Here is a 19795-nt window from a genome sequence, read left to right on the forward strand (position 1 = left end):
TGAAGAAGAGGAACATGACCTAATAACATCCTCAGCTGCAGTACTGCTCCCAAAAATCTAGTTTCAAGTCTAGAAGTCTCCCCAGGTTGCCTCTACTATCAGTGGAGCTGAGGACACCTCCCTTGTCAGAGAGCTGAGGGGCAGCCAAAGGAGATTAACTGCACTAGATAAAAGTCAGTCAGTGAACACAGAAGAAACCAGAAATTTTTGCAATACTGGGATTCAAAATACTGTTAACACTTGTCTTCAATGGTCAGAAATGCACATTTTACATCTCTTAAACTGTTCTTATGTAAATTGGGCTACCCAGAAAAACAGGGTTGTGGAAAGTAAAATTCACAGCCTTATTTTGAAAAAACCATCTTTTTTAAAAAAAAAATTTACTTATTTTATGCAGGATGAAAAAAATACTACATTGAACACTTTAATTATGAGAGAAAGCAGTTGCTGTACTTTAGGTGTAAAAATAGATGTTTAAAATAGCCTGGAACAGCCGAGCATCCTGGCTATCAGCACTGGCACATGATGAAAGACCTGTAGCACAGAATTTACATAATACATGTCAGTAAACAACTTGGTCAATTTGTTTTGCTTTCTGTGCACTTCATTTACATTTTATTCCCCTCTGAAGCCTTAGAAGCACATTAGAGAACAGGAATACCTACATCATTTCAGATCTACATACGCATTCCTACATAAAGTTATGATCCAGCCTTCTTTAAGGAAGGGAGATGTGATTAAAAAAACATTAGACGGGCATCACAAATATAATGACAAAGTCTTGTTTGGGTGAGGGGTTGTTCTGTATTTTACTTTGAGGTAAATAAAGCAGAGATCATGCTTCCTTGATTTCACAATCCCATATACTGTGAGACAAGGATCAATGGTTATGATGATTTTCAGACTCAGAGAGCAGCTCCATTTTAAAGCTGCCTGGAAATAAAAATACCTACTGTTATAGTGCCGAACAGAATGGCCAGCTCACAGACAGGTTCTGGGAAGATACAGAAAGCCACAGGATTGTGGAAATCTGCACCATTCTTTAACATAACATATAATCAAACTTTGACTAGGCCTAATTTCATTTTTTTCCTAAAAAGTACAAAGCTGAAAAACAATACACAGCAAAGAACAAATTCAGGACAAAGCCTGACTTTTCCCTTTGAAGTCTCTCCATTAACATGACAAAAGGCATTTGAACCAAGTTATAACCGTATTTCAGCTGGGCTACTGGGCTACGTGGACACAGCAATTATAAGACATGAATATTTGCATCATCTAAATGCCCCACAATCATTCCCCTATTACACACTTGACATAAAAAAAGAAAATTACCCCATTCAAAGAAAATAACATTTTACAAATAGCTCATACTACTAGTGCATTTAGTCTGTTTCAGTTTTCAATGAAAGAAAGGGACTGTTTGGGTGGTTTCTGTGCAGGGAGGGGCAAGGGTGTGTTTTATTTTGGTTTTGGCACAGGGGATTTTTTTGTGTATGTGTTTGTTGCTTAGGTTGCTTAGGTTTTTCAAGGCATAAAGATTCATTCCTAATTTAATTTTAACAGGTAATCTGCTAGTGTGCATACACAGCAAATACTTTCAGAAGCTGAATTTTCTTTTCCTAGAGACATCATAAATAAAATGAGTTTTAAACAGTGATCTTTATTGCTTGGGTAAAGGCAGAAAAAAACCCCAACCTTTTCTCTCTTGCAGGAGAAAAAGATATTTTTTTATTAAGTAGACACATTCCTATTTAAATTGATAGAACAGCTAAGCTAAAACATACTGCAAAACTATGTCACATTAAACAAACTGGGAAAAAAAAACCAAAACCACTAAAATACAGATCTCCAATTTTCAGCAACTTGGCCAATTTTGCCAGTGAATAAAACAGTGCAGATGTTTTTTTACTTCACACTTTGCAACTTCAAATTCAAAAAATGCATTAATATTAATAGTTTCCAAGCTACCACCAGAGCCAACTCTTTCTTAGCACCTCTCAAATTAAAGCTACACAAACTCTAGTCCCCTCCTGCCATGCTGACAATGGCTTGATGAGATGGAATGGAGGCATGTCAGCTACACTTTTCAATCACCCTTTCTAGACTGTGTCCCAGCTCTGAAGTTAAGAGAGCAAATTAAGCTGGTAACAGGTCGTACCCCCATGTGGGCAAACTTCTAGTTTTATGCTAATTGAAAACAGGTTTTAAATAGTTGTTATGAAACTACAATTTATGTTAAATACATATTTTACATATACTGAGAAGCTAAATATATACTAGTGTAAGTATGTAATAGTATATATACTATACCATACTAGAATATACTGACTAGATGCACTCATCTACATCCTTGCCTTCTCCAATAGATAATAAAAAAACTAAGCATCCACTACCTTTGCAATTACACTTGTTATATCATCTGTATTCTTCCACAAACGACTGTATTGCAGGAATCAGTGCAGAATTAGGCTAATAATATGTATTCCCGCTATTGGAATGACACTGTGCCTTAATGAAAATGAGGTTAAGGCTACAAGAATACAGTACCAATTGCTCCAACACAAACTGCAATGTCCTTGCAACAAAGGCTGACACCAAGCGGCTGCTCTCCAGTGCAGCAGCTGCTGACACCACTCCTGAAGCCAAATGCTTACTGAGCACAGAGAACAGGCTCAGCCAGCCCAACACAATTGGAAATCAGAACACAAAGCAGACATCAGGACCAAGGGTCAATGATACAAAAAAACTGCAGGTCTACCCGTGACACTCCTGCAGTGTAAACTCAGAACTGTTTAGTCAGTAACTGCAGGATTCAATTAGACTTCTGTTTATCATAATTTCTAGTCAATTTTCAAAATCTGGCTGTTTTGCCACTTTTTTTTTTTTTTTTTTTTCAATTAATGCTGCAGAGGAATCGGGGACTTTTCAACCTGTTAAAGTAAATTCAAAAAGCAGGTTATTTCCATACACACCAAGTGCCTTGCAAATGGTTGAAAAAGCTTCCTGCAGACTTTTATTCTGTCCATTACCTGCGCGTTAATTTGAGCAATCCAGTGCTATAGACTGGCCTAGCAGGCAGCACACTTTGAAACATTACCTATAATTTTATGTTTAGCAGCTGCTACTGTTCTACATTCTTGGTGTATATATATGCAAGACATAACTTTAGGTTATGTATTTGTAACTTTTAAAATAAATCCTTCATTTAAATTGATCCTATTTCCCTTCCACAGTTCTGGCAGAAAGAAGAACCTCTAATCAGAACTCTTTTAAAGATTTTAAGTAGTACTGTTTCTGTAACATGCTAACCTAGAAAAAGGGGAAAGAGTGTTGGCAACTTGAATTTTTTTTATGTTTTCTTCAAAACAGGTATACCATTCATCCTTCCAGTTATTCAGAAAGTTAGTCCAATGGCTTTTCCTATACTATCATCTTGTGAATAAACCTGTACACTCACCTTGTTTTCCTGTGTAACAAGTATACTTGCACCCCCTGGCTTCAATGGCACTTCTTCCATTGCTCCAAAGACATCGGTCTCAACAGAGAAGGTCAGCTCTAAACCCAGATCACTGATATCATTATCTAAAATCCACTGCAAGTTCTTTGCATACTCTGGATCAATAGATGCTACATCCTGATAATTTACAGGTATGCCTAGGAAAAAAATCAAAGAAAGAGACAAAACTGCTCAAATAAATGGGATAAAGCAAAAAGGGTTCAGACTTAATACGTGGTAGAAGATTGCCCTCTAGAGAGAAACCAGAATAATGCAGTAATAGGAAAAGGGAAAAAGGGATGCACTGTTGTGAACTACTGCAGAACTGTGCAGCTGTATTTTTAAAATACTACAGAATCAAGTTTCCTCTACATGTTTTTCCTCCTAGTGAAGCAAATGACATAACTCTCAGGCAAAACCAATTTGCATAATTTTAGTTCACTAATGGATTTCAGTAAAAGCATCTACTTATTCTGAACACAAAATGTTAAATGTTTCCTACAAAGTCTTAAAGTTTTCTACCTACATTTTAGAAACACAAGTACCATATTTTCTATAACAGTACCTTTACACCCAGAGCATTACTGGGGGGGGGGGGGGGGGGGAAGACAATTTTAGACAATCTTTCTGTACCCAGAAAACTCTTATTACCCTTCAGTGTTCTTTTTAATCATATTTGAAATGAGATCTATTACACAGTTTAGACTATTATTATAGGAATTTTACATTCCAATTAAACTTGCAAGTCATTTGGAAGCATTAAAAGGTTTTCTAGAAATCTGACTTTTACCCAGGTACAGATACATGTAAATGCCTATTTTCAAACCCCTTCACAGGCATGGCACTCAAACACATTTGAGCAAATAGGCCTGGAACAAAGTGACCCTAGTTTACAAGAGAGCTACCCTCTTCACCAGAAAGCAGACCTTGAATATTTTAACTCTGGCATGATAGATACTTCAACTCTACCAAGATAGACATGGTATCTGGGGAAAGGGGCAGGGGGCGAGGGTAGCAGTAGGTTTAGAGAACAGCAAGCTATTTGGAAATACTATCCTTGCTTCACCATCTTCCCTGCATTGTGCGGTGTCATAAGGATGCCCATTAGTAGAAGCCTTAGCACACTATGGACTGTGGATGCAGTACCCCACAGAAAAAAAATTCAAAGGTTAGCAGCCACTGCAAAACATCCAAGTGTAAAAAGTACTATAGTATTTCCCATGAAGAGCTGACAAGTGCTGAAAGGGTGTGTACATAGCTCTAAGGCATTGTTTTTCAAATAAAATCAAGCAACACTCCAGTTTAAGACAGGGATAGATAACTTACTAATTAAATATCACTGTCATGTCGCTCAAAACAAAAAAAAATCTAACAGCTGTCTAGTAGTTTCCAAAGGACTCTCACTTTTGCCAACTAGCAAGCATATGTGCATTTGACAGACGAAACATGGAAATAATGATGTGGGAAAAGAAAGACTGAAAAGTAGGAATCAGAGACTCCTTTAGAGAAGAAACTCAATAAGTGTTATGATAAGAGTACAATCATAGTCAGCATGTTGTGAGACCAAAGCACTAAGCTCAGTCATTTGGCTGACAGATATTTTACCAATGAATGGACTCAAGCAGGCAGTTATAAAAAAATTCCATCAGATTTATCATGACAAAATATGAATCCCACAAAATACTATGTATCTTTCTCTTGTATACCCTTGAGACCCCTGTAGTTTGAAAAGGAAGAGAAATCTAGCATAGCATAATTGTGAGAAGCAAGTATTTCTGTGCAACACAGAACTTCAAAGAGATACTACAGGTAAGCTCTGAGACAAGCTCATTAATTATTCAAGGTTTTAAGGCCTCCACTTCAAAATACACTGACCCAGAAATTAATTTTCACTTTTGTTTATGCCATTTCAAGGACTACTTTCTATTTGAGAGTGGAATGTAAGAGTAGATAGAACAGTTAAGAATTTATCTGCTGTCTTTGTAAGCTGGAGATGGAAGTTTCCTTTTACAAACAGGAAAGTAACCTTATCTGTAAAGAAATACAAAGTAACTGGAAAACAGCACTAGAGAAACCATCCGCTCCTCCCCCGTTTAAGCAGAAGGCTGATAAATAAGAAGTATGAGAAATATAAACCTAAGAGGTCTTACTAATTTCTGCCTGTATTTCTCCCTGTGCCACATCTGGAATAGAATTCAGCCTTAAACATGCAGACCTATGGAACAATGTTTGGTTTCACAGAACACACACACCAAAAAAAAAAAAAATCATGCACACTACATACCTAATACCTTATAAAGCACATTAGTTATGTGTTAGCTGAGTTATAACGTAAATTAGTGATCTTTCCTCACCTACCAGATATTGTTGCAGGAAGCTCTCAACTCACCATAGTGGAAAAAGCTGTGCACCCACCCAAGACTCAAAGAAATGTATGAACATTTGTTCATACAGGTTTCAGCTTACAATTAAAGCACTTCCACATCATGTCTGTTGACTAAAAAGAGGAGTTTCTGAAAGAGATTCACAGTGTTCCTCAGATACAGAAGGGCTTAGCACACAACTGGTGGTTTCAGTGCCATCAGCAGATGCATATACTTTCCCTACAGAAAACAAGGATCTCAGTGCGAGGTGAGAAACGGAAGGAGTGAAAACAGACTCCAAGAGATTTCAAACTCCTTTACGTAAGGCCCAACAAGTAGCTGAAGGGAATTTCTATGTCAGTAACCAGATAACTTGCATTTGGCATGAACGAGAGCTAGCAAAAATAAAACAAATCCACTCAGGTGCACTCACTGCTGCACAACTGATTCCTTAAACAAGAAGATAGGAGACGTGCAAAGCTGATGGAAAAGGCCTTGGCAAGGTTTAAATAAATCACAGTGACTGAGGCAGAAAAAGCAACTACTTTGAGAAGCAGAGGTGTAATTTTTCCAGTTCTTTATCTTTGATTAAGTAATAAGAAGTGATAAAGCTCTTGACCTTAAACAAGTTGAATGTGTATAAAAACCTCTATAAAGTTCTAGGATACCTGTAAAACAGAATGTTGGAATGACAAGACCTTATTAAGACCAGTTAGACCTTATTAACAGAGACTAATGACTGCTGCTTGGTTTGCAATAGTTATTCTAGCAAAGTGAAAAAAAAAAAGTAATGGATCATCTTGTTAATTCAGAAACCAATAAATCCAGCATATCATCACTAACAGTCATTTCCAAAAGAGGTGACAAGATCAACATTTCACTATTCTCAAGGTAACACGAACAGCAGAAAAATAAGATTTTCTTTTTTATGAATACATCACAAGGAGATTAGCCCATGTTATTCATAGCAATGAAAGCAGCATGGCCAGCAGATCAAAGGCAATGATTCTCTCCCTCTACCTCATACTCAAGACACCCCATCTGGAGCACTGCATCCAGCTCTGAGGCCCCAACATAAGGACACAGACCTGTTGGAGTAAGTCCAGAAGAGGTTACAATGGTGATCAGATGGCTGAAGCACCTCTTCTATGAAAACTGAAGGCTGGACTTGTTTCAGCCTGGAGAAGAGAAAGCTCCAGGGAGACCTTCAAGCAGCCTTCCAGTACCAGAAGGCAGCCGACAAAAGAGCTCAGAGGGACTACTCACTCTAAATGTCAGAGGCCAAGGCTTAAGTCAGCACCAAACTGTGCCATGCAATGACATCTCTGCTTTAGAACCACCCTCCTGTGTGAAGATCAATGGCTAGGGGAGTCTGATGAAGCACTGCCAACATGGTGCTGCTGCAGACTGGCTGAGCTCCACTGGCTCTTGCCCAGCATAGTTACTCTCCTGCCACAGAAAATAGTACTGAGGGAGAGAAGTAAAATATGCTGCTCTATGCTTCCTGAAGAAGATCTTGACAAAGAAAACTGAGCCCGCACCTTCAATGAACAGAGTTAACCTGTCCTGGACTCATCAAGTATGACAGGAAGTCTGTAGGTAAACGATTACAGAAAACCATTAAGCTATCTCATACTTCCAAAGAAGATTAGTGATCGAACACAAAGGAAATTCTGCATGCAACAGCAAGTGAATTTATGTACTTGGAGGAGTAACAAGAATGCAAAAGGAATCATCTTCTTTCAAGAGAAGTGTTTAAATGACAATGCAGAAGAGGGGCATCTTGTTCAGCAACCAAGATGCACAAAGGTTCTTAAAGAAGAGCAGAGAAGAGCCCTAGACCACAGCTACTACCAGCAAACAGAAGTTATCCTCTACTAAAAAGGTTACACTTCTACAAAAACATCTGTCCAAGCTTCTTGAATGCTACAGTAAAAGCACATGAACTAATTTCTCTCATTAAGGAGACAGGATGAACCTAAAACACTACTTTGGAAAGTAAGTAGTATTTGCTGGAGTCAGTAGACAGAGAGGTTTTCAACAGCAGGGTTTCAATTTTTTAAAAACCGCTGCACAAGTGAAGAACTTCAGACATGATCAAGAATGCCTAATAGATTTTTGCCAGAGTTCACAAGCATTCTCAGCTTTAAGCGAACTAGGGAACAATTATTTTCATTTCTCAAGAATGACACTACTCAGAAGAGCAAATAAACACAATTATGATGCAAAGAATTGTTGTGAATCTGAGGTATGTGAAAGACTAGCAAGACATTAATTTCCAAGGCTTTTTCACTTTTAACATACACATACACCAAAGCAAAAAAGGGAAAGGTTTACTACTCAGACAACTGTTATGACTAATAAGCAGGATTCTAATAAAACCATACCAAGAATATGTTTGTAGAATGACCTTGTGAAGTAGATGTTCACCAGCTGCCTGTGATTCAGAGCCAGCCCCAGGATCTGGCCTGCGAAACGAAAGTAGTTCAAATGATCCGGATTTACAGAAGAGTTGCTGTTCGGCTGGAAAGTTGTTCCTATAAAACAAAAACATTATCACATTCCATTATTTTCTTTATTTTAAATTAACCTTTTATTTATCAAACACACTAAGCATCTGAAAACATTGTAAGAGTTTTATCTTGGGATTTTGAAAGTCTGATTGAGGTATTTTGTTTACAGAAAAAAGGTGTCAGAAAGAAATGTCTTAGAATGTAATGACATCTTATTACAATGATACTGCTAATCCACTCTCCAAGGCACTGTTCTGAAATAATTATCATCAGCAAAAGCGTAATTACCAACTGCTAAATTTGGACCTCCGTTTTACTATATTGCTATATATATGTTTTACTCACTCTAATGGGCTTTGGTTCTATCAACTTGTGAACATGCTCAAAGGAAGGACGAGAATATATCTACTTTCTTTCACCTGTCTCCAGCCAAACGTAGGCAGGAGACAGTCCATTCATAGTCTCCTTGGAGAAGACTACTTTGTACAGGCAGAACCTCTCCTTTTAGCTTTCATGAAATAATCTGTGCCTCTACACAGATTTTTTTGTATTATAAAAATGCTTTTATAAAAAATGACACCCTAAACCTAGGAAAAAAAAAAAAAAAAAAGGCAGAGACATACCATCAGCTGACTGGGTAAATAAGGCATAATCTGGGTTAACTATTTCACTGGATAAGATATCAAACCATTCACGCACCACACCCTGTCCCTGCATGTCAAGAGAATAAAAGGTATTAGTACACAAAACTTTCACTCAATAGTTATGCTGAGTAACCACACATTTATTTTAAAGTAATTTTAAAGTAGGCTTTAGTTCAAAATCACACTTGTGAATGAGAATTAATATTTCCATATGAAAATGCCATAAAAGAAAACCATGCACTTTTACCTACCATGCCCTCTTCTCCATGAAATCTCACAGCGATCCCCTGCTTTAATTTTGCACAGTTTGCTTTAGACACAACTTCACAGCTACTCCTAAAAATAGAATCTAAACACAAAATACAAATTATTTTTTTAATCTTCATTCATTATCTTTCAAAGACACACTAATTCCATTTAGAACACAATACCTCTGTGAACCAAAAGTATGTCATTTTCACTGACAGGCCTGTGCACCATGTCTGAATCTGGCTGCCCGGCGTGCAGATGTTCATAGAACCATTCACAGCGATCTTTAAATGGCTACAAAACAAGGTGCAAATCATATCATACACATGCATTCCTCTGAAAAATTCCTCTCCCATAAGCAAATGGTTATGCATAATTCTGAACTGATTTTTGAGATGTGCAGCGTTACCCCAACATGCTATACAGTATTTTAGGAAGAAGAAAGGACTAGACATGTGCTTGAGTGGTTGCTGAAGTTGAGTCTGCAGAAAGACTGGACCAACAGCTGTCCAGAAATAGCTATTGAAGTTTTCCACAGAAGAGAAAAACAGCACAAAACTTTTTACAGGTTAGGGGAGAGCATGAATGAACTCAGGTAAGAAATAAGTCACTGGTTTCTGTAAAATTACTGATAATCAACCACAGAAGCACAAGTAATATGAACCAGCCCTATTTGCAGTAAGGTTCACTGGCAATATAGAACAGCCCAAAGGAATGAGAAACCTTACAAAGCAATTCCTAGGTTAGAAAGTTCTAAGTTATTTAACTCAGTATTTATATTGACATTTTGCATCTCTTTCAAGACAGATATGACACAAGTATGGCCGTTCTCATCCCCTGCAGTTCACAGCATGTACATGAGTTGATCTAACAAACAGCTCTCGGGGTCTCCTCATTATTCATTCATACGTAGTAAATTTCACAAACACACATTATAATGAAAGAATGAATAAACAATACACCAACACCATGTCCCAGAAATGAAACTGGATTAATAAAAGCACTTTATCTTTAAAAAAAACCACAGTATGGTTCGCAACTAAGGAAATAAAGCTATCAGAACAGACAACAAGACGACATGATGTTCCACTAAAGGAGTTGCCACTAATTATGACCGAATCAAGCAACAGTGATGTATTTATCCTCTGGTTTGTCTCAAAATATAAGTCATGTAGGGAGAGGTAAAGCATTTTAAAGTTCAATCTATTAGATGTGCACAAACAGATTTAGAAAGAGAAATTTCATTCTTTAACTAAAAGTTGGACTTGTAAAACACATCCAACACTGGTTATCTCAAATGGACTCACTCATGTATTTTAGAGAATTATGAATACAGAAATCTGGCTGCCATGTCTGTTAAATATGGTATTTCCGCATTATATATTCAGAAGCACTAGAGGCCATGTGTAGTTCTTTCATCCTCCCAAAATGGATTTTCTTTAAGTATTATTTTTTAAGAAAAACACCCTTTGTATAATCACAGAAGTTGTAACTAAGCAGCTCCTGACATATACCTGAGCTTTTATGATGTGCATAAATCTGGACATTAGTTCGGGACACTCCAGAAGAAAATGAAAGTGATCAAAAATTATTTTGGGATTTCTGAAAGAAAAATAGGTTAGAAGCCTGTCAGAAATTGAATAATAATGTTTTGTGATGCAAAAAGTCTACATAAAGAAGCAATGCAATTAAGCATAGACAAGTTTCAAGATTTTATTTTATCACTTTTTCCTAATTCTTTTTCCAAACAACTTATACTACCTCATCTGTTAAACATGGGAGGATTAGAAGCAGCTCACCACACAGAAGGAAGGTTATAAACCTGGCAGTCCCAGAGAAATGCTGGAAACAGCCAACTGTACAAAGATGGTTTATACTCCTTTAAGTCGTCACACATTTGAGGAAGAATGAAAATTTTCATCTACCTTAAAAGGGAAGGCCTTATTTGGAACAAATATAAGCAAAGAATCCATTCATCAAATTATTCTGTTGCTCTGTGAAATAGATTTCGTTCACGAATCTTACAAATAGATCACTTAAATATGCAGAAGAGTTAATTTAAGTCTGAGCTCTGAATCATTAATCTACACTCCCTTAAGTTCAGCAAGACCATTAAATCGCGTATTGTTCATATATCACAGCAACAATCTAAAAATAAAACTCAGTAAGAAGAAAAAAATTAATTATTGCTAGGGAGGAACAGAGGGAAGGATTACAAGGCCCATATTCATTGAAGCTTACCGATTAACAAAACACTTAAGGACATCATCATGTTTACAAACAAATTCTATAAAACGAGGCGACGTCATCCTGTTCAAAAATCATAAGATGTTTTTGGTTAGTGCAACGAAAACTAATTTGAATTACACAAATTGTTGGTTTTTTTCTAAATAAATACTACACAAATAGAAACTGACACTGTTTAGCTAAATTAAACTAAATATTCAACAGCATTAAGATCTCATATTGAACTAACTGTTACTGATCCATTACTGAACTAACAGAAAAGGCAAAACTGTCAATAATCATTCATCTTCCAGAACATCCACAGAAAACTATGCCCCAGACAAATATTACTGGCCAATTTGAAAGCTTTTATCCAACTCAATTTGGCAGAGAAAGAAAAGTTCTTATGGTGATTAGGAACAACCAAAAGTTGTCATGTAGTGGGGCCCTTGCTTCTAGATTCCTCAGGAAGCTTGTAATGCCATCATACTTGCCTAATCTTCTACTCATGAGGGCCAAGGTCACAAATATAAACCATAACAATCTTGGACACACCAGGACCTCAGTTACAAGTGGTCACAGTTGTTTCCTTTTTTAAACCAGACCTCAATGATATTAGGCTTACCTAAATTGAACTGCATGTTCCACACAAAACTACATGTTTATCAGCCTGGGACAGGATTCAAAGTGAGCATTACTTTGAGACTGAACTCTCCTTGTTATATATAATATAGTCAAATAAGTTTTGCCCCAGCTATCATCCACAAAGATAACTCACTGTTTTTTTCTTCTGAGCTTATAGCTCTTCTTGCTGGATAATCACATCAAATTCAGAGTTAATTTTACATTAAGAACCAACAGCAAATACAGCTAAGTTTCAAAATATCAAAATCCTACTACCTATGAGTATACTACATGATTACCAAGAGCCATTACACATTCAGTACAAAATGTGCCCCAGTGCAGCTACATTCATGGGCAGCAGCACTATGGAAAACTTGCAGTGCTGTTTGGTGCCTTTAGAACCATTAAAAAAAAACAACATTCAAATAACTGAACTAGTTAAACATTAAACAGCACAGCCTTGATTGTCACTAATACAATGTGGTCAGTATCAACACTCTTCCAAGAAAGCATGTATTATTTTTAAATGGTAATAGTTTGGGTAAGAAAAATGAATCATCTCCTTACCCCTGAGGCATCTGACAGGAACAGCACATATAGAAGGCTTGAATGACAGCACTTAGCCTGTTTGCTGTCATGGAGATAACATCCTGACAATCAGCACAAGCTTCTTGCTTCCCAGCAACATCATATGTTTTTAACTCAACTGCATCAGTGGACAGCTCTTTTCTTCCCTCAGTCCCTGCAGTGGCAAAAGAAGGTGCAGGAGTAGCATCTTGGTGATCTGGTCCTTTTTGCTTCAATAAAATAGAAGTAATGTTGGCAGAGTCCCGTTTGTTTTTCATCAGCTCTGTGGCTATCAGAACAAGCCATTCATCCAGAGAATGCCAGAGCAGTTCCAGCGGCTGCAATAAACACATGAAAAAACAGACAAAAAAGAACATGTTGACATTAGACAATATTAATAATGTGATAATCCTCTTAAGGCAAATAAATACCATGCACATTTTAAAGCTTTAAATGATCCTTTAGAGGTCATGTTAGAGATAAGAGGCAAATACTCATAAAAAATTCTGCACTTGTAGCCAAACAGCACAAAGAGAAAATTTCATATAGAAGGAAAATCAAGCAGCAGATGGAAGAAAGGTAAACTCATTTAGAAAGAACTACAGAAGAACTACAGAACTGAACTACATGACGAAGTTTGGCTTCACACAGCACACTACTGCCTAACCACTGCAGCCAAGCAGGGAAACAGGAACACACAGGTTGAGTTTCTAGAGTAAGAGAGTGAAAATTCTTTTTGAAGAACCTGGTCAAAGGAGCTTCCTTTACAAGAGAAGATGAAGGAAATCCCAGATAACACCACTGAGATTCACGTTCATGCACATGTCTAGTAAGAATGTGCTTTATGCATAATGTGAGCTAAAACCCAATATAATTGAAATCCAGTACAATTCCCTCATTACACATCTACTGTGAGCTGCAGGCCTACTACACAGAAGAAAAAGGGATAAGGCCTGTGCCCTTCTCATGAGCATAACAAAATCCACAAGGGCTAACTGGCCTGTCCCTTAATGGTGCTTAAAGGCTTGTTTCACAAGCCTACAATCTAGTGAGCACAGGGATATGATTCCTACAGGGAGGTCATCAACTCAAGTACTTCACAGCATTACAAAAGTAGGAGTGAACTTCTAAATGGAGTCCTTTTTCCATGTATTACTGTTGCATCAACATTTTTTACCAGTGAAAACATTCAAAGACTTAGCAAACACTGAAGTTATGTTCTCAGGTTGCTTTTGAAAAGAAAGAGCTGCTCACAGCATCTGTACACTATCTAGAGCACTGTCAGCACCTCATAGCTGACACGCTCTCAATACACAGTAAATTACTTCTCATAAGAGCTGTGTATTAAAAGATTCTGCTGAAATTCACCATTTAAAAATTTACCACTACACTCCCATTTTTCCCCAGTAGGAGTGTGGGGGAAAGCCACCCTTATCGCTAATACTTGTAGGCTTTGCTCAATACTTTGTTATCACTTAATGCTTATTTAATAATCATGTAATGCTTATGCTCCTAGTGACTATGTATTTCTCTAGATGGTGATCTGAATAACTCCAGCACAAGCAGCATTTTCTACATAAATGTCTGCCATACAGGATCAAGTTATCCTCCTTCCAAGACCTATCTGGCAGACCTTTACCACAAAATAGAAAGTAAAAAAACTTTCTGGTGGAAAATAGGATTAATTGAACACACTGAAGAATTGAAATGAAGTTGTACTCTTAACCTGTAACTTAGGAAAAACTAGTTATTTATTAGAACACTAAAATCTAGTTTTTTTCTCTCATACTTTTCAATGTTTAGCTTGCCAGACACCATATTCCCCTGTGGTTTGTCTTTTATTTCCCACAGTTTTAGCACACCTTTCAGAACTTTTCCACTCAATTTGTTTTTCCAAAGCTAGTTCTTCACAGCTTCTGATTATAAACTCATTCAAAAGTCTAGTCAAGCACAGCAGCTATAACATTTCATTTTCTTTCTTTCTAGTCCAATTCCAGGATGTACAACAACTAAATATTGCCCATCACCTCCATATCCACAACTGTCAGCATTTTATGTTGGCTTCCATGACCAGACCTTCTTAAGTGGCATACAGACATACTCAATCAAACCACTAGTGACGTTTTTTCAAAGTACTAGTCAGCATTTTTCAGTCAATTCTTACCATGAACCCCATATTAAACAAAGACCTCCACTCAAACTTCAGATGTCGTATTTCGCAGTGCAGAAAAGTTTCTCTAGATGATACAGCTGAGTCTGATGGAGTACCAAGTTTTTATAGCTGCACACCTTACCTCCCAAATGCAAGAATTTGCCTATGCAATCAATGCCTTCCTCTTTACTCATCTAGAAAGCAAGACCAGTAACCAAATCCATATTCAAACTGCAACACTGAAGCAAAATCTTTTGCCAGATGTCAGATAGCTTTTTAAGACACAGGGTGCAGGAGGTCACTAATCCATGAAGTAAGAGAAGTTACTCAGTTCTAGAAAAGAACAGTATCTGAAACAAGATAAAAACATTAAGCACTTCCCAACCTTATTCAATTACAGAGAAATTTTGCAGTAAGTTTCCCTAATATGTGATAACACTGAACAGAAACTGGAAGAGCAATACATGGAAAAGTAATGAATGTAGACCTGGTCAAAATTACTACTCAAAGTTTCTCACTGGTAAGAACTCATTTGAGTTCGCAGCTTGTTTCAAGTTTGGGAGACAAAATTCGATGATTTTTTTGTATCTTACAGGATCAGTACAAGAATGTGTAATCATTAGCTAGTGCTTCCACTTTAAAGCACCTGGATAGGCCTGAATCACATACAGGGAATTCCACTAAGGCACAGATAGCCCTGTGATTTTCTTGACCTTGTCAAGCAGTAACATTCTTCAGTAGGCTCAGATCAAGAATACTCACATTTTTAATCCCTTCCCAGCTACATTACAACTCTTCAAAATATGTTCAATGAGTACAATGATACAGAGAAATTTAATGAAGCATTATGAAAAGTCAGGTCTTTTTTATCTCCTCCCAAAAGGTGAAAAAGACTATCATAAGTACATTTACAAAGAAAGGACAAAAAAAGCAGAAAGAAAGGTAGGACAAAGAGAAAACTGGAAGTCACCCAATTCACTCAGCACTACATCTAATCTCCCACTACCCAGTCTACCATAAACTCAGGGAAGAACAGAATAAACCAACCACAACTGGAGATTAAATAACACTGCCAGACCTGTGTGCCCATTCCCAAACAACAGTAAGTTCTCACCAGCAGTTTTATATTTCTGAGGTTGAAATTTAAATTAATCTTTAAAATACCGTGGACACAACAGTGGCCCTACTGTAGGGTTACCTCACTCAAAACTTCTAAATAAATTACAATAATTGCAATAGTAATTTCTAAATTGTCCTGAAATTTTTGTTTTGTTAGGTAATGCAACAGTAGTATACATTTTGCTTATTTATTAAAAACATACATATTGTTCTCACACAAGGAAGAATTACTTTCTGGAACAACTGTGGCAGTTGTTTAATACAAGTCTACTGCACAAGACTTAAATGCAGAGTAAATTGAGAAACAACTCTTTCATCATACAAAGTCATCTGAGCACACAGATACGGGATTCTACTGATATACCACTTCCTCTGCAAATTGCAATTGAATATTTTTGTTTATTTTATACTGAGTTCTGAAATTATGAGGAAACCTTCATTTTTTTCTTTTTTGGGCTAGGTAGTAGAATATCTCACTGGAGATAGCTGTCACATGAAGTGTTTTTAACATCTGCTTGTTATTTAATCTGGGGTACTTAGAGCAATTTTCATTAAAACTGTTAGAAAGTGCTGCCTTTAATAAAATAATTCTTGTGGTTTGGGTACAGCTTTATTTTTTAAAAACAGAATTTTGGTTAAACCCACATTATTGCCCTATTTTGATGAACAATTCCAAAGGTCAATTATTACACTGCACCATGTACAATGCTTCACATTTTGCACACAGTATTGTTCAGACTCAAGCACTAGTTTGTATTCATTATATAAATCAATTTGTTCTTAAAACTATTGTGATACCAGAAGAACAAATACTTATGCTTACACGTTTTTTGGGTTTTTTTAACAGCCTAATTATTTTCTTATTTTCAAGAGAAGAAATTTAAATAAAAACTGAGGTACTTCACTAAATAAACTGGAATTAAGAGTATCATCTTACCAATACAGCTCTGTCTTAAAAGCCCTTAGAAGTATCCTGATGAATATATAACACCAAATAATTGCAGTAATTTCAAAATACTATTTTTACAGTGGAAGAAATGCAAAGGTAAAGAAAAATCCTCAAGTAATTACGGGAATCTAAATTTCTTGATATGAGCTGTGCTGTGTAAGAATACGGAGTGAGATGGAGAAGAAAAATTACGCTGAGGTTCTTTTTTATTAAGTGGTCTGAAAATTATGGCAGTTGTATATCCAATGAAGAGTGTGGCACACAGGCAACTGGGGCTTCTTTACAAAAAGGTTATCTGTGACTTTCTACAGAGGGATTCCTTAACAAACAAACATAGAAACACCAAACACCTTCAGGAACTAAATCTCTAAATGACAATCATCTTAAGCAAGTGTTTGAAAGCAGATATAAATCAATAACCTTGCAACTGTAGTAGTGAGCCGATATGTTTCAAAGCACATAATAAGAAAATCCCAGAACAACTTGGGAAAAGATTTCATGATCACAGTGAGAACAACAAACAGATTAAGAATTCAATTGTTTTCATTTATCTTGTGAAGCTGGATAAAGCTTATTGATCAGCACTCCATCTGTGTATCTCCAACTACCATTTTGAAATTACATTAATATAATCTATTACATTAATATCACCATATTTTGAGATTACTATACTCTTAACAGAAATAAAAACAAGATTTACCAAAGTCACCTGAGTAACTAAACCTTCAACACCTAATAAACAATCTGTTAAATAAGAAATAAACAGAAATCATAACATGAAATGTGCATCAGTGACTAAATTAACTAATTCAGTGGGAAAAAAAATACAGGAGGAGAGAGGTAGATTTAACTTAAAAAAGGATAGGGACATCAACCAAACTTACTTCCTGTTCATGAGATGTCTGATTAATGAATGCATGCTTTGTGAAATTCATCTCTTTAACGTCTATCTTCCTAACAACATCATATACTTTTCTGACCTTGAACACCTGACTTCTTGGAGTTTTATTTCCATTGTAGCCCATGTCATTTCCATTACTGGGAGAGGATGGGCCAATGCGAAACACATGGCAAAATATCCTCACGATCCTTAAGAGACTCTTCATTTGAGCTTCATAATTACTTGACAAGCTGGGGGAAAAAAATGGAATGTTTAAGTTTCTTTTCCTAGATGAAGCAATTTAGTATAATAAGGAGTAAGCAATCTAATGGTAGGGTCTGATAAACATGCTGAAAACAAACCCTAAGCTTCAAACCCTAGTAAACTTTAACTTTCATTTCCTGCACCAGCCCCAGAAGTCAAATAAGCATTATGATTTCACTAACACGTAATTTTAACTAGAAGTAAGAACAGCAAATCCCAGATCTTTAAAAATACTTCCTTTTTTTTTTTTAATGCGCTTCTTATGAACCTCTAGAAGGAAATTCAACTTCCTACAGAAAGAATCTCAGTGCATGAAGCAAACTGGGATATCCAGATGAAAATGTTTTTCAACCCAAAAAAGAGAGCATCCAACAGTAAAAGCCACAGCCCATGCTCATCAGCTATTATTCAAGATGTTCACTAACTACCTCAACCAGACAAGGGATCAGGATGTTAAGGATGCCACTATTTCTACTGAAGAAAAACATAATCTAAAAGATACTAAACAAAACCACCACTATGCAATTTATTTTCCAACAAATATACTAAAAGTTTTATGTCTCCTGAATTGAACTGGCAAACACTGAACTCTGTACCAAAAACAGTGCAAAATACGAGATATTCATGACTTTCTCCACCAAACTCAACTTGCTTTTCTTTCTTAAACCCCAAGTAGTAAGAATTCCTCTGTCTAGAATTCATAACAAACTGCAAGAAATTAATTCTTTTTCTATCAAAACCTATCAACTTATAAATATTATAAAAGTGAGGACATATTCAATTCTGTCCTTGAAGTACTTGCAACTTAAAAGCATGCTTCCCAGCCAGACGATTGGTAAACACCAGAAAACTGACATCTTACAGGATGCTGTAAACATCTGTTGCAATTAATAATCTGTTAATTCACAAACCTGAAACACAGGCAGTTGTAACAGCTAGCATAGCTTTATTATGATGTCATTCATCCTAAGTCACCAGTAAAAGACCTAATTGTTTTCAGCACTACATTTTAATGACTGTGAGTTAACTTTAAAAAGCAATGTACTTCGAATTTTACCAAACTACCATACAAAGTATGACTTTCTTGTGCCAATTTACACTTTAACCACGTAGGTTTTCAGTAAATCAATATAAGAAAGGAACAGAGAGAGTAAACAGTGCTACAGTAGGAATATTAAGTTTTTAACCAAGAAAATCCCCTGACTGGCAGTCAGCAATTGTGTTACCAGAGGCTCTTATCACAGCTAAAAAATAGCATTTGTAAAAATCTTTGCTTATATACCAAAAGAATCTATGAATTCAAGAAGCTAACTCAAGAAGCTAACTATTGAAAAAAAGAAAAAAAAAAAAGATAAACTACTAACATTTCAACTGAAGTTTATCATGTCTCAGCAGCAGTGTTCCTGGTGAAATTTATCATTATTCTGGTGCTTATGCTTATCCTGGTCTCCAGGATAAGGACCCACATATATAGAAAAACCTTAGAGGGTTTTTAATAGTTTACTGAAACTTCTACTGGCATGTTTGCAAACATTCAGCTATGCCTAACCTGCACCAGCAAGACCAAATCACGTTACACTTCAATTATTTTCTTGGAAAAAGGGAATACATGGTAAAGATAATTCTACATGAAACAGGGTTCTTGCTCATACTCAAGGCAGAAGTCTTCAGGCAGAAGCTTAGTGGCCCTCCTGAATACTTGCTAGAAGCATTACAAGAAACAGTTTTAGATACTTTTGAACTAAC

General features: G+C 36.4%; 1 protein-coding gene across 6 annotated transcripts in view; it reads right to left on the reverse strand.

Moving 5' to 3' along the window:
• HACE1 (HECT domain and ankyrin repeat containing E3 ubiquitin protein ligase 1) overlaps positions 1-19795 on the reverse strand; it is a 48502-nt gene that overhangs the window by 9456 nt on the left and 19251 nt on the right. For 5 of the 6 annotated variants that reach the window (XM_058836029.1, XM_058836030.1, XM_058836033.1 and 2 more), the window contains 9 exons: positions 17790-18036; positions 12686-13023; positions 11510-11578; positions 10783-10870; positions 9451-9562; positions 9271-9368; positions 8999-9086; positions 8250-8399; positions 3461-3657 (listed from right to left, as the gene is read on the reverse strand). In XM_058836029.1, coding sequence (XP_058692012.1) covers positions 3461-3657; positions 8250-8399; positions 8999-9086; positions 9271-9368; positions 9451-9562; positions 10783-10870; positions 11510-11578; positions 12686-13023; positions 17790-18036 — 1387 coding nt within the window. The remainder of the gene's footprint in view (positions 1-3460; positions 3658-8249; positions 8400-8998; positions 9087-9270; positions 9369-9450; positions 9563-10782; positions 10871-11509; positions 11579-12685; positions 13024-17789; positions 18037-19795) is intronic. The other variant, XM_058836031.1, reaches the window with a different exon arrangement.

Source organism: Poecile atricapillus, chromosome 3, assembly GCF_030490865.1.
Source record: "Poecile atricapillus isolate bPoeAtr1 chromosome 3, bPoeAtr1.hap1, whole genome shotgun sequence".
Lineage (NCBI taxonomy): Eukaryota > Metazoa > Chordata > Aves > Passeriformes > Paridae > Poecile > Poecile atricapillus.